The sequence below is a fragment of the Myxine glutinosa genome, chromosome 10 (assembly GCF_964187855.1).
Source record: "Myxine glutinosa chromosome 10, kmMyxGlut1.1, whole genome shotgun sequence".
Lineage (NCBI taxonomy): Eukaryota > Metazoa > Chordata > Myxini > Myxiniformes > Myxinidae > Myxine > Myxine glutinosa.
This window is the reverse complement of record NC_136270.1, coordinates 104084001-104108227: the sequence shown is the minus strand read 5'-3', so window position 1 is coordinate 104108227 and position 24227 is coordinate 104084001. Positions and strand designations below refer to the sequence as shown.

Sequence of the window (24227 nt, the reverse complement as noted above, 5' to 3'; positions counted from 1 at the left end):
GCAGACGAGCTTTCGCTGGCACCATGGCCAAATTCCAAATTCCTCTCCAAACCTACAGAGGGCCTTATGCAGCTCTGGGACTAGACAATATAACATGACAATATAACTCGCAGCCTTATGAGCCATGATGCCACTCGCAGCCTTATGAGTCATGATGCCACTCACAGCCTTACGAGTCATGATTCTACTCGCAGCCTCATGAGTCATGATGCCACTCGCAGCCTTATGAGTCATGATGCCACTCGCAGCCTTATGAGTCATGATGCCACTCGCAGCCTTATGAGTCATGATTCTACTCGCAGCCTTATGAGTCATGATGCTACTCGCAGCCTTATGAGTCAAGATGCCACTCACAGCCGTATGAGTCATGATTCTGCTCGCAGCCTTATGAGCCATGATGCTACTCACAGCCTTATGAGTCATGATTCTACTTGCATCCTTATGGGTCATGATGCTACTTGCAGCCTTATGGGTCATGATTCTACTCGCAGCCTTATGAGTCATGCTACTCGCAGCCTCATGAGTCATGATACCACTCGCAGCCTTATGAGTCATGATGCCACTTGCAGCCTTATGAGTCATGATTCTACTCGCAGCCTTATGAGTCATGATGCTACTCGCAGCCTTATGAGTCATGATGCCACACGCAGCCTTATGAGTCAATATGCCACTCGCAGCCTTATGAGTCATGACGATACTGACAGCCTTATGAGCCATGATGCTACTCACAGCCTTATGAGCCATGATGCTACTCACAGCCTTATGAGTCATGATTCTACTTGTATCCTTATGAGTCATGATGCTACTTGCAGCCTTATGGGTCATGATGCTACTCGCAGTCTTATGAGTCATGATGCTACTTGCAGCCTTATGAGTCATGATGCGACTTGCAGCCTTATGAGTCATTATGCTAGTCGCAGCCTTATTATTCATGATACTACTTGCAGCTTTATGAGTCATGATGCCACTTGCAGCCTTATAAGTCATGATGCCACTTGCAGCGTTATGAGTCAGTGTGCTATTTGCAGCATTATGAGTCATGATGCTACTCGCAGCCTTATCAGTCATGATGCGACTTGCAGCCTTATGAGTCATGATGCTACTCACAGCCTTATGATTCATGATACTACTTGCAGCTTTATGAGTCATGATGCCATTCGCAGCCTTATGAGTCATGATGCTATTCACAGCCTTATGGGTCATGATTCTACTTGCACTCACAGCTTGATGAGTCATGATGCCATTTGCAGCCTTATGGGTCATGATGCTACTTGCAGTCTTGTGAGTCATGATGCTACTTGCAGCCTTATGAGTCATGATGTGACTTGCAGCCTTATGAGTCATGATGTGACTTGCAGCCTTATGGGTCATTATGCTAGTCGCAGCCTTATGGGTCATGATGCTACTTGCAGTCTTATGAGTTATGATGCTACTTGCAGCCTTATGAGTCATGATGCGACTTGCAGCCTTATGAGTCATTATGCCACTCGCAGCCTTATGAGTCAATATGCCACTCGCAGCCTTATGAGCCATGATGCTACTCACTGCCTTATGAGTCATGATTCTACTTGCATCCTTATGAGTCATGATGCTACATGCAGCCTTATGGGTCATGATGCTACTCACAGTCTTATGAGTCATGATGCCACTCGCAGCCTTATGAGTCATGATGCTACTTGCAGCCTTATGAGTCATGATGCGACTTGCAGCCTTATGAGTCATTATGCTAGTCGCAGCCTTATGGGTCATGATGCTACTTGCAGTCTTATGAGTCATGATGCTACTTGCAGCCTTATGAGCCATGATGCCACTCGCAGCCTTATGAGTCATGATGCTACTTGCAGCCTTATGAGTCATGATGCGACTTGCAGCCTTATGAGTCATTATGCTAGTCGCAGCCTTATGGGTCATGATGCTACTTGCAGTCTTATGAGTCATGATGCTACTTGCAGCCTTATGAGTTGTGATGCGACCTGCAGCCTTATGAGTCATTATGCTAGTCACAGCCTTATGAGTCATTATGCTCTTTGCAGCATTATGAGTCATGATGCTACTCGCAGCCTTATCAGTTATGATGCGACTTGCAGCCTTCTGAGTCATGATGCTACTCACAGCCTTATGATTCATGATACTACATGCAGCATTATTAGTCATGATGCCATTCGCAGCGTTATGAGTTAATAATGCTATTTGCAGCATTATGAGTCATGATGCTACTTACAGCCTTATCAGTCATGATGCGACTTGCAGCCTTATGAGTCATGATGCTACTCACAGCCTTATGAGTCATGATTCTACTCGCAGCCTTATGAGTCATGCTACTAGCAGCCTTATGAGTCATGATGCCACTCGCAGCCTTATGAGTCATGATGCCACTTGCAGCCTTATGAGTCATGATTCTTCTCGCAGCCTTGTGAGTCATGATGCCACTCGCAGCCTTATGAGTCAATATGCCACTCGCAGCCTTATGAGTCATGACGATACTCGCAGCCTTATGAGCCATGATGCTACTCACAGCCTTATGAGTCATGATTCTACTTGCATCCTTATGAGCTATGATGCTACTTGCAGCCTCTTATGGGTCATGATGCTACTCGCAGCCTGATGAGTCATGATGCCACTCGCAGCCTTATGAGTCATGATGCTACTCACAGCCTTATGAGTCATGATGCCACTCGCAGCCTTACGAGTCATGATGCTACTCACAGTCTTATGAGTAATGATTCTATTTGCAGCCTTATGAGTCATGATGCCACTCGCAGCCTTACAAGTCATGATGCTACTCGCAGCCTTATGAGTCATGATGCCACTCGCAGCCTTATGAGTCAATATGCCACTCGCAGCCTTATGAGTCATGACGATACTCGCAGCCTTATGAGCCATGATGCTACTCACAGCCTTATGAGTCATGATACTACTTGCATCCTTATGAGCTATGATGCTACTTGCAGCCTCTTATGGGTCATGATGCCACTCGCAGCCTTATGAGTCATGATGCTACTCACAGCCTTATGAGCCATGATGCTACTCACAGCCTTATGAGTCATGATTCTACTTGCATCCTTATGAGCTATGATGCTACTTGCAGCCTCTTATGGGTCATGATGCTATTTGCAGCCTTACGAGTCATGATGCTACTCACAGTCTTATGAGTAATGATTCTATTTGCAGCCTTATGAGTCATGATGCCACTCGCAGCCTTACAAGTCATAATGCCACTTGCAGCCTCATGAGTCATGATGGCACTCACAGCCTTATGAGTCATGATGCTATTTGCAGCCTTATGAGTCATGATGCTATTTGCAGCCTTATGAGTCATGATGCTACTCACAGCCTTATGAGTCATGATGCTATTTCCAGCCTTATGAGTCATAATGCTATCAGCAGCCTGATGAGTAATGATGCTATTTGCAGCCTTACGAGTCATGATGCTACTCACAGTCTTATGAGTAATGATTCTATTTGCAGCCTTATGAGTCATGATGCCACTCGCAGCCTTACAAGTCATGATGCCACTTGCAGCCTCATGAGTCATGATGGCACTCACAGCCTTATGAGTCATGATGCTATTTGCAGCCTTATGAGTCATGATGCTATTTGCAGCCTTATGAGTCATGATGCTATTTGCAGCCATATGAGTCGTGAGGCTACTCACAGCCTTATGATTCATGATGCTATTTGCATCCTTATGAGTCATGATGCCACTTGCAGCCATATGAGTCATGATGCTACTTCCAGCCTTATGACTCATGATGCCATTCGCAGCCTTATGAGTCATGATGCTATTCGCAGCCTTATGAGTCATGATGCTATTTGCAACCTTATGAGTCATGATGCGACTTGCAGCCTTATGAGTCTTGATTCTACTCACAGCCTTATTTTACTCGCAGCCTTACGAGTCATGATGCTATTTGCAGCCTTATGAGTCATGATGCTACTCGCTGCCTTATGCTGCAAACAATAGAAGAAGAAGAGATAGCTCACCTCCTCTTCGTGAAGGACAGCATGGGATATTGAACTTCCACCAACTAATGCTGTATCGGACGACCAGTTTGACCTCTATCCGAGGATGGCACAAACATTGATAAATCGTCACCATTGAGCTGTCTCCTCTCGGTTTGATTCCTAGCCTCACTATAAACTGTTGTACTGGTGCTTTGATTGCAGCAATGAGCATGCTATCTTATGAATAGGATGCCGTGACAGCTGCTGTCTCATTCTGCTGGAATTCAGTTGTGGACATTAATTATCCAATTGCACGTTTGGAAAGAGTAGATGTTGTGTGTAAGTCGAGTGGACAAATTCTGACTTCCTCCCCTGGGTGTGCTGTTTTGTCAGCTTATAAAGTCTTGGTTACAGAAACTTTCCCGACTTGGCCACATGTGACTTGATGCCCCCAGATGGAGTTGTGGAATAACAACAAGTAGAAGAGAAAAGGTTTCAAAATATGTTCTAAATCCTAAGAGAGCTGATGAATCCATCATTTCACCAGCTTTCCTTATTTTCTTAGTTCCTTTCTGTTCCTCTTTCCTACTTATAATCTCACTTTCTCTTCCTCCTTGTATACTTTTGTTTCTGCCTTGTTTATTATTTTCATAATTTTAAGTAATAACCATTTGTGTTTTGTTGACCTCTGTCCTGGAGATTTCCTTTTGAGTAAAATTGCTGTATCCTTACTGTAATTCACGGACCAGTGTGTGTTTCGTTGTCGTGCTACTTCTCTTACAGTTATGGGCCGATTACATCCAGACTTGCTACATAGGATCAGCATGACCCAAATTAGTGCATAGGGGAGGTATTAGCATCACGTGGTGTCTGTCAGTCAGGCAGGCAGTGAGTCAGGCTGGATGTAAACACTCAGAACTTCTCTGAAACTACACACACGATTTGGATGAAACCTGACCACAATGTTCACCACCCATGATGCACCAAAGTTTGTTCACAGTATTAAAAAAATTGGTGGCGAAGGGGGTCTACCTAAGGTCAAAGTGGGTCCAGATTTGACCCCTCCCCCCCAAAAGAGTTTTTTTTTTTGTGTGTGTGTACAAGATCAAGGCTCGTGTAAGAGCTACCATCAATCACAAAAAAAAACGGACACACAAAACATACAATAAAGGGAGCGGGAGACAAGATTGGGAGAGAGAGGGAAGCACACAAGTACAACATTTGAGAGCAGGGACATCGGAAGATCTGTGGGAGGGAGAGGGCTTGGGGCGAGGAGGCATGGGAAGGCGGGCGGGGGGGGAGGATGGAGGGTGGGAGAGGTATAAAACACATGGTCTCTACGAGAACTTCCAGGAAAGAAGTCGGTATTTCAATAAAAGTGGATCAGGGGGTGAATTAACGAGGGTAGAAGAGATCAAGGTTTTGAATGGGGAAAGATAAGAGATGGTGGTGAACAGCTGTTTTAAAGACCTGGAGGGAGGATTGGGATTGAAGAGAGTGAGGGAGTTTGTTCCAGAGGCGGGAGTAAAGAGGAATGAAGGAGTGAAGGTGAGCAGAGAGTCTTGATTTTGGCAGTTTCACCAGAAGAGGGTTGCTGGCAGATCTTGTGCGACCTGTCGGAATATTTGGGGTACAAAGCACAGAGAGAGCTGGCGGAGCAAGGCCGGAGAGGAGTCGGTAGAAGACAGAAAGACCACCAACCTGCCTGCGGTGAGTGAGTAAAAGGCCCTCGGAGTTAGCTTCATCACGGGAGATTCCAATGATTCTGAACGCTTTGGTTTCAACAGTGTGAAGCCGAGCTAGGTGTCATGCAGGAGCACCGGCCCAGAGGGGAGAACAGTATTCCATTGAGCTGTGGATGAAAGCCTTGTATGTGGTGATGAGCTCAGGTGTGCCAAGGAAGGACTTCGCACGACGGAGGATGCCCAGTCGGCGACTGGCTTTGGAGGCCAGCTTGGAAATGTGGTTTTCCCAAGAAAGATCATGGCAAATAGTGAGACCCAAAAGCTGAGCGACAGAACTTCTTGGAGAGGATTGTTGAGAAAGTGGATGGGAGGGTTTTCCAGTCGGTCTTTTCTGAGAGACATAATGAGAGTGTGAGATTTGTCAGGATTGAAAGACATGTTCCACTTGTTTGACCAGTCTGTGATTTTGTCCAGGTCTGCAGAGAGTGAGGAGGCTGCAGACTGCCAATCTGAGGGATGAGGAATGGAGCGGCAGAGAGTGGAGTCATCAGCAAAGAGATAGAGAGGATTTTCAAGAGAGTCAGAGAGATCATTGATGAAGACTAGAAAAAGCACAGGGCCCAGAACACTGCCTTGGGGAACTCCAGCCTGAACAGGAAGGGGAGATGAGAGAAACCCATTCAAGGCCACATCTTGACTATGACCAGAGATATTGCAGGCACCTGCAACTCACCACAGGTGAGTTCAATTCCATAGTAAAGGAGAATCACCTGCTTGAAATCTAATTATTTCTAACAACTTCTAAAAGGTGCCAAAAATATTGTCCAGGCCATTTTAAGATATCTGTGTGGAATAAGCTAGAATTTGGTAATTTTTCACCTTTTTTTGTTTTGTTCCACTGCAAACCAAATAAATACGTATGTGGACACCAAAATATTTTTAAATTTCAACAATTTTCTTTGGTGCATTATTTGGTGCATTATTTGGAATAAATGGTGCATTATTTGAAAAAAAAACTTCAAGGGTGCCAATATATTTGGCCACGACTGTAAATCATCAATTAATCTGAAGATGTTTCCACACTTTCTCACAATTGTTAGTTTTTTTCCCGCCCATGTTCTCTTTTATTTCATCGTTACGTTCCTCACAAATCTAATTTATTAAACAGATGTCAATGATACTCATCGGACAACACTCTACACTTGTCTTAATTGCAAAACTCAAAATAGTTGTTCTTCTCAAGTCATAACTTTGTTTACCTGTAAGCAATTGAAAGATTTTCTGACTGCCCTGATCATCAGCTGGGCTCCATTTTTCCTTGGGATTTTGACCCTTTCAGCCCAGTACCTTTCTTATGCACATATTGTTGTAAAGTCATAGTCATGTCATGAATGTCCTCCTGCATGATGTTTTACAGATCACCGACCTTAACAAGAAGCCAAAAGGCAGCAAAGCCCATGTGAGGTAGGAAAAATGACATATATAAATCAAAGCGTGGCACCCCAACCTGAACGACGATGTTTTGATTTTAGCCAGGACTGCTTGCTGGGCAGAAATCTGCACAGATTGTATTATACAGCCAGTCGGAGTGTTTCTCATTCATATGAAACTTTTCTTTTCTTGCTATTTGGATTAATTTAAATGTGACAAAAGGATTCTGAAAATAGATAAATTGACGTAAAATTATTGATGTTAAAATTTAAGTTCTTATGAAGATAATACAGGTATTTTAACACTAGGTGTATAATTAAACCTTTACTTATGAGAGATTTCAATTTATATCCATAAAATGAACAAAGATTTTTTCAAAAACATCCACGAAGTCCTTCTGCTGTGTTATTGTGCACTTGATGAGGGACCCACACCTTGTGCGGAAGGAGTTCGGAAAAAGAGAGCCAGGTACTATGTATAATTCCAATTAATGCATCATATATATATATATAGCTGAGTTTGTGTCTGTGGGTCATAAGCACCGTTTATTCTACAAGCCACGCCTTCCCTCCTCTCCCGCAGCGTCACAAGCACCGCCTTTTAGCCAAACCACGCCTTCAGAAACTGAACCGCCAGTCTCCACACAAAGCAGCGCCACATTTTGAGACATCAAACGCAGTTACTTTCTGTCTGCTAGACACAGTGACATGTCACTTATAACTCAATATCTTACAAACATACGTGTTGTGAGAATGAATCAAATCCACAACTTTGTCCCATAGGTAGGTTTAATAACAATCAGATCTCTGGCATCATCCTGTAAAATACAATCATGCAATATATTGTTGCGAATATGGAATTTGGCCTCCATATCCGCTTGTAAATATTCCCCTATTTTCTCCAATACTCCCCAACTTTCCCCAATCCCCCATTCCCTAGTCCCATTGCATGTAAATAACAATCAGTAGAGCCGACCTTCCCCTTCTTCCCCCATTAAATGTCGTGCCCAGGTCCACCGCACCACACGTAGACAACTTTCGGACATCTTCCTAGTTATTCTTAATCTATGTCAGTTAAGGCCTCGTTTCCATTAATTATGACTCTTCGTTGCACCAGAATGTGATTATATGGCATCAGTAGTGAGTTTAGGACCTTTCCCATACCTCCTTCCATCTTCTTCCCCAACAATTACAACAACAACAGAGGAGATGGCGGCGGAGCGGGGGAGGATGCGTCCTCCCACCGGCTCGATTAGCTCCAGACCATGCGCTCCACGGGGTTACCACGAAGGGGCTCCTTGTCAGCTCCTCGTCAAGGGCGGAGCCTGGTAAACCCCCCGCACGCACCCAATGAGAAGCAACGTGCCGATTCCACGAGGCGGAGCTAACGAGCCGAGGGCGTGTCACTCCCCGCCGGATATACGCGGCCACGCGCCGGATGTGACGAGAGATGCGCACCCAGCTTGGAGAAGGAAAGCCACCTGCGAGCGCTGAGTCAGATGCGCACCCAGCTTGGAGAAGGAAAGCCACCTGCGAGCGCTGAGTCAGATGCGCACCCAGCTTGGAGAAGGAAAGCCACCTGCGAGCGCTGAGTCAGATGCGCACCCAGCTTGGAGAAGGAAAGCCACCTGCGAGCGCTGAGTCAGATGCGCCTCAGCTTGGAGAAAGAACGTCGCCTTCCGAGCGCTGTGACCTCCCTGCATCTCTGGACCGGACCGAGTCGATTCTGCCTTGAGCCAAGAGTGCACCTTGAGCCATCGATACCCGCTGTCCTTTTCATCAACCCCCGTGTGAGTCAGCCTTTTGTCCCGTTTATCTGTCGTCTGTCCGGGGTTAATATAAGAGTGTGTCTAAGTGCTTGTCTTTCTATGCTGTCCCTCTTGGAGTTGTAATCTAACCTTCCGCCTTAATATAACCTCCTCCGGAGGTCTTGAGAACTGAACCCCTGGTGTCGTATTGTGTTATTGTAATCCAGCCGGGTGTCTTCTTTTTCTTATTGAGCCAGCATCGCGCGACTTCGTCAACGTCGAGTATAGTCGGGTAATTTGTGCGGACACGACGGCCATTCCGCTCGGCCCACTTTAACATCAAAGTCGTGTCAGTAACAATTGGTGTCGAGGAGTGGAATTCGAACCCGGGACTAAATTTATTAGGCCCAAATTGGTAACAAGTAGAATCGATTCGGAGCGCGTTTCCCGCGCGAAATTATAACGGCGAAATTTGTATTTGTTTTACGAAACTCGAATTTTGCAAGTCGCGCTATGGCGGATCAAGACGGCTGGGGTCCGGTAGGGGAGAGTGAAGCAGGGTCGGTCCAGGACCAAATTGAGGGACGCGAGGAGAGCGAAGCAGTGAGGGCGGCAGGGTCGCAAAATAGCGTGGTCGCGCACGTGGGTGTAGCGGCACCAAATTTAGCCGCGGCCGTGGTCGCGGTAGCCGAACCCGAGATGCCAATGAATTGGAACCTGTTTATGAAACAGATGATGGCCTTTATGGTAAAAACAGACGATAATTTCAAAGGGATGGGAAACCAAATGGGGGTAATGAGGGACGAAGCGAGGGGTACCAGTGAGGGGTTAGACAATAATTTTGAGGAGTTAGACAAGAAATTTGGGAGGTTAGACAATAATTTTGAGGGGTTAGACAACGGGATAAAAGAGGTGAGAAATGGGTTAATGGGGGTAGAAAACAGAATGGCCGCTCAAGAGAATCAGATAGAGGGAGTGAAACATGGGTTAACGGGGGTAGAAAACAGAATGGCCGCTCAAGAGAATCAAATAGAGGGAGTGAAAAATGGGTTAGAGGGGTTAGAAAACAGTATGGAAGGCAAATTGAGGGACATGAGGGACCAAGCGGAAAGGGAAGTTAAACAAATGGAGCAGCAGATAGAGGGGGTCAGAATGGGGGTAGAAACCAAACTGGATGCTCACAGGGAGGAAATGGAGCAGATGAGGGTGGCATCTGGGCAGGAGATGCAAGTGATGGGAGAGCAGATCAGAAGAGGAGTGAGTGAGGAGGTCGGAGGAGTGCGCGAGGAGGTGAGGCACTGTAAGGAGCACATGGAGAAGGAGGTGAGAAAGGGGACTGTAAAATTGCAAGGGGGCATAGAGGACCTGACGCAGGAGGTGGAGCAGCTGACAGAGGGACAAACTAAGTTAGTGGAGCAGGTTCAAAGGAACACTGCGGTATTAGGAGGGTTAAAAGCGACACAAAACGACATAAAAAACGACTTGATAGCGACAAAGAGGCAGTGTCAGACGGTACGTGAGGGACTGACAACGAGGTTGGACGAGGTGATAGAGGTAATGGAGACGAAGGACCGGCAGGTGAGGACGCACCTGGAAACGGTCAAGGTAGCCTTGGAGGACGAGCTTGAGGAGACGTACCGGGGAATGAAAGAGGTGAAGCAGAAACTAGAAGAAGTGGAAGAAGGGATGAGCGAAATTAAGAAGCGACGGAGAGGGGATAAGAAAGAAATAAAAGAGGAGATAAAAGAATTGGTCCAAAGTCTGTGTTTGGATCGTGATGATGTGCTCATTAACCGAATGAGGGATTCGCAGGTGATGGAGGAGAAGCGAAGAGGAAGAGGACCCGGTGTAAGTGGTGACCAATATGGTCGTGCGTATGATGCGCCAGGGGATTTAAGAAGCTTGGGGGTCGAGATGGACCCGGGTGTTCGTGAGAGGCCGTTGGTGAAGTGTGCGACAGGTCTGGTGTGCGAAAGAGGAGGTGTGCAAGAAAGTCCGACTCTGGGGTGTGTGAGGAAAAAGTGTGTGCCAAGGAGTGAGGGTGCTGGCGAGAATGAGTCGGTCGTAGCGCGTGTGCGAGGGAGCACATGGAAGCGTGCTGTGGTGAGTGTTACAGAGGGTGTGACGGGAGAGTGTGCGCGAGAAAGGTGTGTGACGGACAGGTGCATGGGGGCAAAGGAGCTATAGCTTATGGGGTGTATGGCAGTGAAAACTAGCCCGGGTGGGTTAGGATATTGTGTGTAGGGATCTAGCGAAGATGACAGTAGGTAACGTTAAGGTTAGTTAGTGACTGATACCTGTAGTGGGGACGCAGGTAGATTAGTGTGGATTATAATGACGAGGGAGCGCAATAGTTAAAGGGACGACTGGGAAGCGCAAGTTTCAGAAGGGAGTAGTTAGCTGAGATGATGCTGTGTGTGTGAGGATTGAACAGGTGTGATTGCACAGGTGTGCAACTGGACAGGTGTGTGGAGCAGTGTATGAGTAGTGAGTGTTGTGGATCAGCGCGAATGCGCTTGGGGAGAGAAGGGTGCAGGTGGCACCAGGTGTGAGAGCACAGGTGTGCAGGTACAGGTGTGTGGAGAGAGTTGGAGTAAGTGGTACGGAGTGGTGTGCATGGTGCGAAGGTGTGGATGGGGGAAGAGTGGACCCCCTTTCACGAATACCCGGGGCGGGTAGTGTAAGTGTTAGGTAGAGGGTACAGGTAAATTGTGATTGGATATTGGCATTTGTGGTGCGGTTGCAGAATGGTGTTGTGAATGGGTGCATTAGTGTTGTGGAAATGGCTGGGCGTGTAGCCTGTTAGTGTGTGTAGTTGGTTGGGCACTCCACCACTGTGAGGATGTCGGCCAGGTGAGGCCGCAGGTGGGATCTGGGAGCCAGTAGTTGTGAGTGGGTGCCTGAGGATCCCGGGTGTGGATCGGGCAGCCCAGTGCCAGAGAGGGCACGGAGTGGGGAGAGAGCCAGAGGGCCTTCCCCTGGTAGTTAGGTTAGGGTAAGGAGCAGGTAAGCTCGGAGGCAACTGCAGTGGTGGAGGTGTGCAGGTGGGTAGACCCACTGGGAGAGGTACACGCCACAGCCCAGAAATTGTGCGAGGGCACCGGGAGATGAATCGGGGGAGTGAGACCCCAAATTGAAAAGCACCACAGTTTGGCCAATGGGAATTGGTTTTTAGAACCCATAGTGTAAGAGGGCCAATGGTTTGGCCGGAGAGAGACCCCGGGTAGTGTAAAGTTGTTAAAGTCATTTAGGAAATAGTTAGGATTGAAGAACCTGTCGCACCATACGCAGCCACTTACCTGTGGTGATGATGATGACTCCACACCTGTGTTTTCTTTGTTTTGTGCAGGAAATGAGATTGCTGTGAGGATTTGTGAGACGCATCACGACGTGGATGAGACATTGGGGTGATTCCATCTCTCCCTCCCTAGGAGGGACTGATGATGAATTGGTAATGGCAAATTTTGATGTTGAGTTGAAAATGGCAAATTTTGATGAGAGTTGAAAATGGCAAATTTGATTGGTTAGGAGGGAGAGAAGACGAATTTGGTTTATGGGAGGAACGGGGAAGACAGTAGGGATGTTTGTTGATTTGTAAAGTAGATGTTTATGGGTAGTGTTGTGTTGTGTGGATACAGTAAGGGGTAAGGGAGGGGCCATGTAGGTTACCTGGTGGGGGGGGGGGCGTACGATAGGAACGTACCTGTCTCACCTGGTTCCCATGTGCCCCCAGTGTGCATCACCTTACATTGCGTGCACTTTTGCGCCCTTACCACCTTACTCACTTGTTTCTTCTTTTGTCTCCCACCTCCGAGGATCTGGCTTTGGGGTAGAGAGAGAGGAGAGAGAGGTGCTGGCTGCGCAGTTGTGGGCCTGCACTTTCGCTGTTTGCTGCCGGGATCGATACACCATATGGACCGCAATGTTTGTGGCCACCCACAATGGACCGCAGTTCGTTTGCGGCCAAGCACCACCCGGGGATGGACCTATGGATCAACGTGGCACCTATGCCATACAGGTGAACCACTAATAGTTAACACCACCAAGTGCACCACAAGAAGAGCAAGAGACACCTGCAGGGTTAGGGGTTGTCGAATTTATTTTTATTCCAATGAACAATGGTGACTGCACCGATTGGTGGTGGGGTGGTGCTGTTGATGCTCGGGAAGGGTGCTCTGCACGTTATTAAAGGCCGTCGGCCACAGAGCACTCGTGGGTTGGTGTATCGATGTTGGCAAGCGCGCTCTCTCTCTATGCATAACATCTGCATGTGTTCCTCCAAAAACAGGTCCTGGATCGTAGTGTAAATAGCAGCGTAGTCTTGTAAATAATGCTCCCTACCGGCTGTATGTTTAGTTTGAGAATTCTTTCCGGATTCGGTTATCCTGTGGGTGTGTTTCTGTGAGGAGAAGGGTGCAACGTCGCAGGGGGACATATTTACTCATTTGTGAATATCTGTAAAACTGTCGCACTCAGGGTAGAGTTAATAGTAGAGGGAACTACATTGCGTGCCACTCTAAAGTAGGTAAAAATTTATCGGGTCGGGACGCCCCGAGGGTAGAGAAGGGTGCAATGTTGCGAATATGGAATTTGGCCTCCATATCCGCTTGTAAATATTCCCCTATTTTCTCCAATACTCCCCAACTTTCCCCAATCCCCCATTCCCTAGTCCCATTGCATGTAAATAACAATCAGTAGAGCCGACCTTCCCCTTCTTCCCCCATTAAATGTCGTGCCCAGGTCCACCGCACCACACGTAGACAACTTTCGGACATCTTCCTAGTTATTCTTAATCTATGTCAGTTAAGGCCTCGTTTCCATTAATTATGACTCTTCGTTGCACCAGAATGTGATTATATGGCATCAGTAGTGAGTTTAGGACCTTTCCCATACCTCCTTCCATCTTCTTCCCCAACAATTACAACAACAACAGAGGAGATGGCGGCGGAGCGGGGGAGGATGCGTCCTCCCACCGGCTCGATTAGCTCCAGACCATGCGCTCCACGGGGTTACCACGAAGGGGCTCCTTGTCAGCTCCTCGTCAAGGGCGGAGCCTGGTAAACCCCCCGCACGCACCCAATGAGAAGCAACGTGCCGATTCCACGAGGCGGAGCTAACGAGCCGAGGGCGTGTCACTCCCCGCCGGATATACGCGGCCACGCGCCGGATGTGACGAGAGATGCGCACCCAGCTTGGAGAAGGAAAGCCACCTGCGAGCGCTGAGTCAGATGCGCACCCAGCTTGGAGAAGGAAAGCCACCTGCGAGCGCTGAGTCAGATGCGCACCCAGCTTGGAGAAGGAAAGCCACCTGCGAGCGCTGAGTCAGATGCGCACCCAGCTTGGAGAAGGAAAGCCACCTGCGAGCGCTGAGTCAGATGCGCCTCAGCTTGGAGAAAGAACGTCGCCTTCCGAGCGCTGTGACCTCCCTGCATCTCTGGACCGGACCGAGTCGATTCTGCCTTGAGCCAAGAGTGCACCTTGAGCCATCGATACCCGCTGTCCTTTTCATCAACCCCCGTGTGAGTCAGCCTTTTGTCCCGTTTATCTGTCGTCTGTCCGGGGTTAATATAAGAGTGTGTCTAAGTGCTTGTCTTTCTATGCTGTCCCTCTTGGAGTTGTAATCTAACCTTCCGCCTTAATATAACCTCCTCCGGAGGTCTTGAGAACTGAACCCCTGGTGTCGTATTGTGTTATTGTAATCCAGCCGGGTGTCTTCTTTTTCTTATTGAGCCAGCATCGCGCGACTTCGTCAACGTCGAGTATAGTCGGGTAATTTGTGCGGACACGACGGCCATTCCGCTCGGCCCACTTTAACATCAAAGTCGTGTCAGTAACAATATTGTTGCGGATATGGGATTTGGCCTCCATCCATATCCGCTTGTAAATATTCCCCTATTTCCCCAATACTCCCCAACTATCCCCAATCCCCCATTCCCTAGTCCCATTGTCTGTAAACAACACTCTGTAGAACCGACCTTCCCCTATTTCCCCCATTAAATGTCGCACCCAGGTTCACCGCATCTCACGTAGACAACTATAGGACATCTTGCTAGTTATTCTTAGTCTATGTCAGTTAAGGACTCGTTTCCATTAATTCTGACTCTTCGTTGCACCAGAATGTGATTGTATGGCACCATTAGTAAGTTTAGGACCTCCCAATACCTCCCCGCATCTCTTCCTCATGGAACAACAACACCAACAACAACAACAGCGGCGGCGGCGCGGGGAGTGCGCGTCCTCACTCCGGCTTGGTTAGCCGCCATTGAACATGTGCTCCGACGGGGTTACCACGCAGGGGCTCACTGTCAGATCCTCGTCAAGGGCGGAGCCCGGTAACCCCCCGCACCCAATAAGAAGCGGCGGACCGATTCCATCTGGGGCGGAGCTAACGAGCCGAGGGCGTGTCACTCCCCGCTGGGCATGCGCAGGAAGACGGAGGTGACGTCAGATGCGCCTCAGCTTGGAGAGAAACGGACGCCACCTCCAGCGCGACGATACCTACCCGCATCTCTAGACCGGACCGGGTCGATTCTGCCCCTGAGCCAAGGTGCACCTTGAGCTATCGACTGCCTGCCCTTCCTTGCCATCAATCCCTGTGTGAGTCAGTCTTGTCCCGTTTGTCTGTGGTCTGTCGGGAATAAGATAAGACTGTGTCTAAGTGCCCGTCTTGCTGTGCTTTACCTCTTGCCATGTAATCTAACCGTTCTGCATAACCAATATTATATCCTCCTCCGGAGGTCTTGAGAACTGTACCCCTTGTGTCGTTGCCTTAATCCCAGCCGTTGTGTCCTTTCCTTCATTGATCTAGCGTAGCGCGATTCGGCCAACATTCGAGTGTAATCGGGTAAACTGTGCGAACACGGCGGCCATTCCGCTCGGCCCATCATAACATCTAAGTCGTGTCCGTAACAATTGGTGTCGGGAAGTGGGATTGGACCCGGAGCGCGTTTCACACGCTCGAAATTATTAACGGCGAAATTTGATTTTGTTTTACAAGAATAAAAACCCGAATTTTGAAAGTCGCGCTATGGCAGATCAAGACGGCTGGGTTCCGGTAGAGGAGAGTGAGGCAGGGTCGATCCAGGACCAAATTGAGGGACAAGAGGAGAGCGAAGCAGTGAGGGTGGCAGGCTCGCAAAATAGCGTCGTCGCGCACGAGGTTACGGGCGCGCAAAATGGCGCCTCGCACATGGCCACGGCGACCGCGCCCGCGACCGTAGTAGCGCCGCTGGTAGATTTGGACCTTTTTTTCATACAAATGAAGGCCCTTATGGCCCAGAATAGCGAGAAAATGAGGGAGGAAATGAGGGCTGATAGTGAGCGATTGGAGGGCCAAATGGGGGTAATGGGGAACCGGATGGATGCTCAGGGTGAGCGATTGGAGGGCCAAATGGGGTCCAATAGCGAGAAATTGAGGGAGGACATGGGGTCCAATCGCGAGAAATTGAGGGAGGACATGGGGGCCCAGATCGGAGGGTTAGGGAGTAGAATAGAGGGATTAGACAATAGATTAGGGGAAATACAGGAGGGGTTAATGGGGGTAGAAAACAGAATGGCCATTCAGGAGAATCAAATGGAAGGGATGAAAAAGGGGTTAGAGGGGTTAGAAAACAGTATGGAAGGCAAATTGAGGGACATGAGGGACCAAGCGGAAAGGGAAGTTAAACAAATGGGGCAGCAGATAGAGGGGGTCAGAATGGGGGTAGAAACTAAACTGGATGCTCACAGGGAGGAAATGGAGCAGATGAGGGTGGCATCTGGGCAGGAGATGCAAGTGATGGGAGAGGAGATCAGAAGAGGGGTGAGTGAGGAGGTCGGAGGAGTGCGCGAGGAGGTGAGGCACTGTAAGGAGCGCATGGAGAAGGAGGTGAGAAAGGGGACTGTAAAATTGCAAGGTGGTATAGAGGAGTTGACGCTGGGAGTAGAACAACTGACAGTGGGACAAAAGGAGTTGGGGGACCAGGTAAAGAAGAACACAGCGGTAATAGAGGGTTTAAAATCGACACAGAAGGAGATGAAAAAGGACGTAGGGGTAATTAAAAAAGAGTGTCAGATGGTACATGAGGACCTGACGAGGAAAATGGACAAGGTGGTAGAGGTGATGGAGGTTAAAGAGCGGGAGGTGCGGGAGCACATAGAAAAAAATTAAGTGGAGTTAGAGGAAGAACTTAAAGGGGCGCACGAGGAGATGAAGTAGGTGAAGCAGAAATTAGAAGAAGTGGAAGAAGGGGTGAGCGAAATTAAGAAGCGACGGAGAGAGGATAAGAAAGAGATAAAGGAGGAAGTAAAAGAATTGGTCCAAAGTCTGTGTTCGGATCGTGATGATGTGCTCATTAACCGGATGAGGGATTCGCAGGTGATGGAGGAGAAGCGAAGAGAAAGAGGACCCGGTGTAAGTGGTGACCAATATGGTCGTGCGTATGATGCGCCAGGTGATTTAATAAGCTTGGGGGTCGAGATAGACCCGGATGTTCGTGAGAGGCCAAGAGTGAGGTGTATGGCTGGTCCGGAGGGTATGGAACGAGAGGTGCGAGGTGTGGGTGAGCAAGGTTGTGGTGGTATGGAATGGGTAGCGGGTTGCGGAAGTGTGACCCATGCATCGACACCAACAGGGGTAGTTGTTAGAGGGACAGGGGAGGCACGAGAGCCCCTTGGGGGTAATGTACTGTGGGGGCCCGGCCGGTTCGGCCCCGCGCTGACCCCGCAAGGGGCGACGCACGGGGTCCGGCAGGCGGGCAACGACTCGCATACGAGGTGGTCCCACAAGGTCCCACTCGCGCCGTATGACGGCAAGAGTGATCTACGCGCGTACCTGGCGCAGTTTGACTGTGTGTGTAAGGGCAACGGTTGGGGTGAGGACGAAGGTGGAGTACACCTGGTGGCCGCATTGCGCGGCGCGGCGGCGGAGGTGCTGACGGCATTACCAGTGGGTGCTCTCACCCTGCCAGCCCTCCGCGACGCCCTAATTAATCGATTCGGCATTGAACAGCAGAGCGAGCTTGTTAAAGCTCAGCTCGCGCTGCGAAAACGCAAGCCCCAGGAAGCCATCGGGGAACTTGCCCACGACATTCGCCGCGCAGTGGGGATCGCACATGCTAGCATGGCAGCGGATTCCCGGGAAAGCCTGGCGCTGGACCATTTTATCCAGGCCCTCCCGGATATTGAGCTCCGGCAACAGCTCGCCATGTGGCGCCCGCAGACTCTGAGCCAGGCGGCTGACGCTGCGGCCCGTTGGGAAGCAGTGAGGCCCCTGGCCCGGGGGGGCGAGCGTCACGCAATGGCGGTCCGCCAGGTGGGACCCCCGATGGAGGGCGGACCCCTTAGGGGGCCCGCCCCCGACGTGAGTCCTGACCTGGCGGGCATGGTCCGGAGGCTGGTGGACCAGCGCCTGGCGGGACCTGGACCATGGCAGGCGGCCCCAGAGGTGGCCCGCGGTGGACCACGAGCGGGTAATCCAATTCGGACCTACAGGGGGGGAAATTTGGAATTCCGGAGACAAGCACCTTATCAGGTGAGGTGCTATACTTGCAACCGTCTGGGTCACCTGGCGCGGCACTGTCGAGCCACGCGCCGGGATGATCCCCGGCGGTTGAGGTCCTCAACTCCGCCCAGGGGGGAGCGGGTAAGCCGACCCCAGACACCCCCCCGCCAGACCCCGGGAAACTAGAAGGTGTCGGGCACGTAGGGCGGTGTTCGGCAGAAGAGGATGGAGGAGAGCCCTCATTGACGCGACAGGTCATTTATTGTGGCCAAATTGGAACCGGTAGCCTGACAATCAGATGCAAAATTGCCGGCGTGGGGGTAGACGCCGTAGTGGACACAGGAGCTAGCGCCACGATCATCAGCCCTGTGGTCCTTGATTCGAGCGCAGGTGGCTGGGATAAGATCCAGCGCCTGCAAAATTATAGTTTGCAACTTGCTACCGGGGTAACGGCCCCGATCATAGGGCGTGGTTCTGTGACCCTCAAGTTAGGGTCGGTAAGGAGGGAGATAAATGTTTGGGTGGCGGAGGTGTGCGACCCATGTTTAATAGGGTTGGATTTGTTGACTGCCAGCGGTTGTAAGATCGACTTGTGCCGGGGGATCCTGCAGGTGGGAGTAGAAGAGCTGCCGTTAGGGGGAGTGAGCACGGCCGAGAGAGTGGAGCTGGAGGCTTCCGAGGCCGTGACCATCCCCCCAAGGGCCGAGGCGATAGTGCCGGCCTGGTGGGCAGCTCGCCCAACATGGCAGGAGTCCTGCGGCCTGGTCGAACCGGTGGCAGCGCAGTCCATACCGGGTTTAATCGTGGGCCGCACCCTTGTAAAAACGGACGGACCGGTAGTGGCCGTCCGAGTAATAAATATAAGTACAGAACCACGCACTATAGTAAGGGGCACGAGGGTAGCTGGCTGCACCCCAGTTGAGGAAGTGGCGACAGTGAGGGGCGAGAACGTCCAGCCGAGCCGGCCCCGGGGGGAGCCTTCAATAAGAAGTAGGAATTGGCCCGATCCCATTTGCGAGATGGTAAATCGTAGTAGCGTAGAGTTGGGAGGTACCCAGAGGGAGGCCTTACACAAACTGGTTGGGTCCCATTTGGACCTCTTCTCCCTGTCCACCGAGGATATTGGACGTACGGGCCTGGTGAAACATCAGATCCACACCGGTGAGGCCCGGCCTATTCGTCAGGCCGCCCGACGGCTCCCTTGGAGCAAGAGGGCGGAAGCTGACGAGCAGGTTGAAAAAATGCTCGACGCAGGCGTGATCGAGCCCTCGGGAAGTCCTTGGATGTCACCTGTTGTGCTGGTCAAAAAGAAGGATGGGACCACGCGGTTCTGCGTGGACTATCGCCAGCTAAACAACGTGACACTCAAGGACTCATATCCCCTGCCAAGGATTGATGACACCCTCGATGCCGTTGCGGGCTCAAATTGGTTCTCAACTTTGGACCTCAAGAGTGGGTATTGGCAGGTGGAGATGGATAGGGCAGGGAAGGAGAAAACGGCATTTTCCACAGGTAAGGGACTGTATCAGTTTACTGTGATGCCGTTTGGTTTGTGTAACGCCCCCGCCACCTTTGAAAGATTGATGGAGCATGTACTAGGCGGCATGCCATGGCAATCATGCCTGGTGTACCTGGATGACGTCCTAGTACATGCCAAAACGTTCCCCCAGGCAGTAGCTAATTTGGACCAGGTGTTCGGGTGCCTCAGACAGGCAGGGTTGAAGCTGAACCCGAGTAAGTGCACCTTGTTTGCCAAGGAGGTGGCCTATTTAGGCCACGTCATCGGTTGCGAGGGGGTAAAAACGGACCCAGACAAAATTAAAGCGGTAGAGGAGTGGCCCGCACCACGTACCATCAAAGAGGTGCGGGGATTTTTGGGACTCTGCTCCTACTACCGGCGCTTTGTGGCGAAATTTGCGGAGTTGGCCCGTCCCCTCCACCGGCTTACGGAGAAGGGGACGCGATTTAATTGGACACGGGAGTGCCACGAGGCCTTCCAAAAATTGAAGGGGTGTCTAACATCCGCACCCCTTCTAGCTTACCCCACTAGCAACGGGGCATTTACCCTGGACACGGATGCGAGCCAGGAAGGATTGGGCGCAGTTTTGTCTCAGACACAGGAGGGCGTGGAGAGAGTGATTGGTTATTATAGTCGGGCCTTAAGTAGGCCCGAGCGAAATTATTGCGTCACTCGCAAAGAGTTATTGGCTATGCTGGCTGCCATGAACCATTTCCACCCGTACTTGTACGGGCGGAAATTTTTGGTTAGAACTGACCATTCCTCCTTGCAATGGCTCCTTCGGTTCAAGGAACCAGAGGGCCAAATTGCAAGGTGGTTGGAAAAGTTGCAGCAGTACAATTTTGATGTGGCCCATAGGGCCGGGAAGGCCCATGGTAATGCGGACGCACTCTCTCGGCGTCCTTGTCTGGGGGAAAACTGCAAATTTTGTGCGAGACACGAGGAGAGGGAACAATTGGGCGATTCGGACCCGACCCTCGTTGTCCGGGCAACCCGGGTGAGAGGGCCAATTTTGCCACTAACCACAGATGAGGAATTCGGAACTTTGGCATGGAGCACGGCCCAGCAGGAGGATCCTGTCCTGGGGCCAGTGTTCAATTGGGTCAAATTGGGGCAAAGACCTAATGGGGAAGAGGTCACCCCCCTCGGGGCACAGACCAAGGCGTTTTGGGCTCAGTGGAAAACCCTGGAATTGAAGGATAACATCTTGTATCGCAAGTGGGTGGAGGTTCCCTCTGATAAAACTTCCTGGCTGGTGGTAGTCCCAAATAAATTTAAGACCGATATATTGCAACAGGTGCATGGTACCCGCCCCGGCGGCCATTTGGGCAGGACAAAGACGACATCGCAGGTACGCCGGAGGTTTTATTGGGTGAATATGGGGCGCGACATACAGGACTGGTGTCGGAGATGCGACGCCTGTACTGCCAAAAAGGGACCAGCATGGAGGATGAGGGCCCCCCTTCAATTACACCAGGTGGGGGCCCCCCTAGAGCGGGTGGCCATGGATATCCTAGGCCCACTACCCCGCACCCGCCTAGGTAATAAGTACATCCTCGTTGTGATGGACTACTTCACCAAGTGGCCGGAGGCCTACGCCCTCCCCAACCAAGAAGCAGGGGTGGTAGCGCAGGCCTTCGTGGAAGGATTTGTGTGCCGGCATGGGATTCCACAGGAGTTGCACACCGACCAGGGACGAAATTTTGAGAGCAAATTGCTAAAAGATGTGTGCAGTCTCCTGTCAATTCGGAAAACCAGAACAACGCCTTTAAGACCTCAATCTGACGGGATGGTGGAGAGATTCAACCGAACTCTAATCCAACAACTGGCACTGTTCACCGCCACCCGTCAGGATGACTGGGACGAACATCTCCCTTATTTGCTCATGGCCTACCGAACCAGCCAGCACGGGGCCACCGCATGCAGTCCAGCGTTGCTTATGTATGGGCGGGAGTTACGGGCTCCCGCCGACTTGCTATGCGGTCCCGTGCCAGACACAGTGGTTAACCCGCCGAGGGAGGGGTACGCACGTCACCTAGAGGAAGGCATGGAGCTAGTCCATGCCTTCGCCCGCCGCCAACTCCATCTGGCGGGGGAAAAGATGAATCGCAGGTACGACCACCGGAGCCAGGGGAGTCAGTACACTCCGGGGATGAAGATTTGGTTCTTCAATCCCCGGAGGAGGAAGGGTAGGTGCCCGAAACTCACCTCTCCCTGGCAAGGCCCGGGGGTCGTCCTGTCGCAAGTCTGTGACGTGGTAGTAAAAATCAAAATGGGGCCACGAGCCCTCCCTCGGATCGTCCACGCCGACCGGATAAGGCCTTACACCGGCGAGCAGGCGCCCCCGTGGATTGCCTCAGCTTTAGATGCCGAGGCGGGACCCAGTACCTCTGAATAAGGGGGGCTTATTAGTGCCAGAGGACTGGGGGATTGATGAGCGATGGGCCCGGTGGGTAAGGGTGGCATCCCTGCCACCCTTCCCATGAATGGGGCAAATGCGCTATAGCTTATGGGGTGATGGCAGTGAAAACTAGCCCGGGAGGGTTAGGATATATCGTGTGTAGGGATCTAGCGAAGATGACAGTAGGTAACGTTAAGGTTAGTTAGTGACTGATACCTGTAGTGGGGACGCAGGTAGATTAGTGTGGATGATAATGACGTGGGAGCGCAATAGTTTAAAGGGGCGACTGGGAAGCGCAAGTTTCAGAGGGGAGTAGTTAGATGAGATGATGCTGTGTGGGGATGGAACAGGTGTGATTGCACAGGTGTGCAACTGAACAGGTGTAGGGAGTAGTGAGTGTTGTGGATCAGCGCGAATGCGCTTGGGGAGAGAAGGGTGCAGGCGGCACCAAGTAAGAGAGCACAGGTGTGCAAGTACAGGTGTGTGGAATACATGGAGTAAGTGGTACGGAGTGGTGTGCATGGTGCGAAGGTGTGGATGGGGGAAGAGTGGACCCCTTTCACGAGTACCCGGGGCGGGTAGGTTAAAGAATAGGTAGAGGGTATAGGTAAATTGTGGTTGGATATTGGCATTTGTGGTGCGGTTGCAGAATGGTATTGTGGATGGGTGCATTAGTGTTGTGGAAATGGCTGGGCGTGTAGCCTGTTAGTGTGTGTAGTTGGTTTGGGCACTCCACCACTGTGAGGATGTCGGCCAGGTGAGGCCGCAGGTGGGCTCTGGGAGCCGTTAGTGTCAATGGGGCACGGGGATCCGGAGGACGGACCCGGGTAGCCCAGTGCCAGAGAGGGCACCGAGTGGGGAGAGCGCCAGAGGGCCTTCCCCAGGTAGATAGGTTAGGGTAAGGAGAAGGTAAGCTCGGGTGGCAACTACAGTGGTGGAGGTGTGCAGGTGGGTAGACCTACTGGGAGAGCTACACGTCACAGCCCAGAAATTGTGCGAAGGCACCGGGAGATGAATCGGGGGAGTGAGACCCCAAATTGAGAGGCACCACAGATTGGTCAATGGGAATTGGTTTTTAGAACCCATAGTGTAAGTGGGCCAATGGTTTGGCAGGAGAAAGACCCCGGGTAATGTAAAGTTGTTAAAGTCATTTAGGAAATAGTTAGGATTGATGAACCTGTCGCACCATACGCAGCCACTTACCTGAGGTGATGATGATGACTCCACACCTGTGTTCCTTTGTTCTGTGTGCAGGAAATGAGAATTGCTGTGTGGATTGGTGAGACGCATCACGACGTGGATGAGACATTGGGGTGATTCCATCTCTCCCTCCTTAGGAGGGACTGATGATGAATTGGTGATGGCAAATTTGGATGTTGAATTGGAAATGGCAAATTTGATTGGTTAAGAGGGAGAGAAGACGAATTTGGTTTATGGGAGGAACGGGGAAGACAGTAGGGACGTTGTGGATTTGTAAAGTAGATGTTTATGGGTAGTGTTGTGTTTTGTGGATACAGTAAGGGGTAAGGGAGGGGCAATGTAGGTTACCTGGTGGGGGTGGGGGGGGCGTACGGTAGGAACGTACCTGTCTCACCTGGTTCCCATGTGCCCCCAGTGTGCATCACCTTGTATTGCGTGCACTTTTGCGCCCTTACCACCTTACTCACTTGTCTCTTCTTTTGTCTCCCACCTCCGAGGATCTGGCTTTGGGGCAGAGAGAGAGGAGAGAGAGGTGCTGGCTCCGCAGTTGTGGGCCTGTACTTTCGCTGCTTGCTGCCTGGATCGATACACCATATGGACCGCAATGTTTGTGGCCGCCCACCATGGACCGCAGTTCTTTTGCGGGCAAGCACCACCCGTTGATGGACCTATGGGTCAACGTGGCACCTATGCCATACAGGTGAACCACTTTTAGTTGGCCCCCTGACGGCCACAATTCAGAAATGGACGCGGTTGGCGCCTTTCTTTATTTTTTAAGGAAGCTAGAAGGCCAAGTGCTTCAAGAAGGCAAGACCAGC

The 24227-nt window shown here is 50.7% G+C and overlaps 1 protein-coding gene across 12 annotated transcripts in view; it reads left to right on the top strand.

Moving 5' to 3' along the window:
- The window catches only part of LOC137417105 (solute carrier family 15 member 2), a 450049-nt gene that overhangs the window by 278358 nt on the left and 147464 nt on the right, over positions 1-24227 (top strand). For 11 of the 12 annotated variants that reach the window (XM_078785954.1, XM_078785950.1, XM_078785959.1 and 8 more), the window contains one exon: positions 7048-7094. In XM_078785954.1, the coding sequence (XP_078642080.1) occupies positions 7048-7094 (47 nt within the window). Of the gene's footprint in view, positions 1-4338; positions 4438-7047; positions 7095-24227 lie in introns of those variants that run through there. The other variant, XM_078785962.1, reaches the window with a different exon arrangement.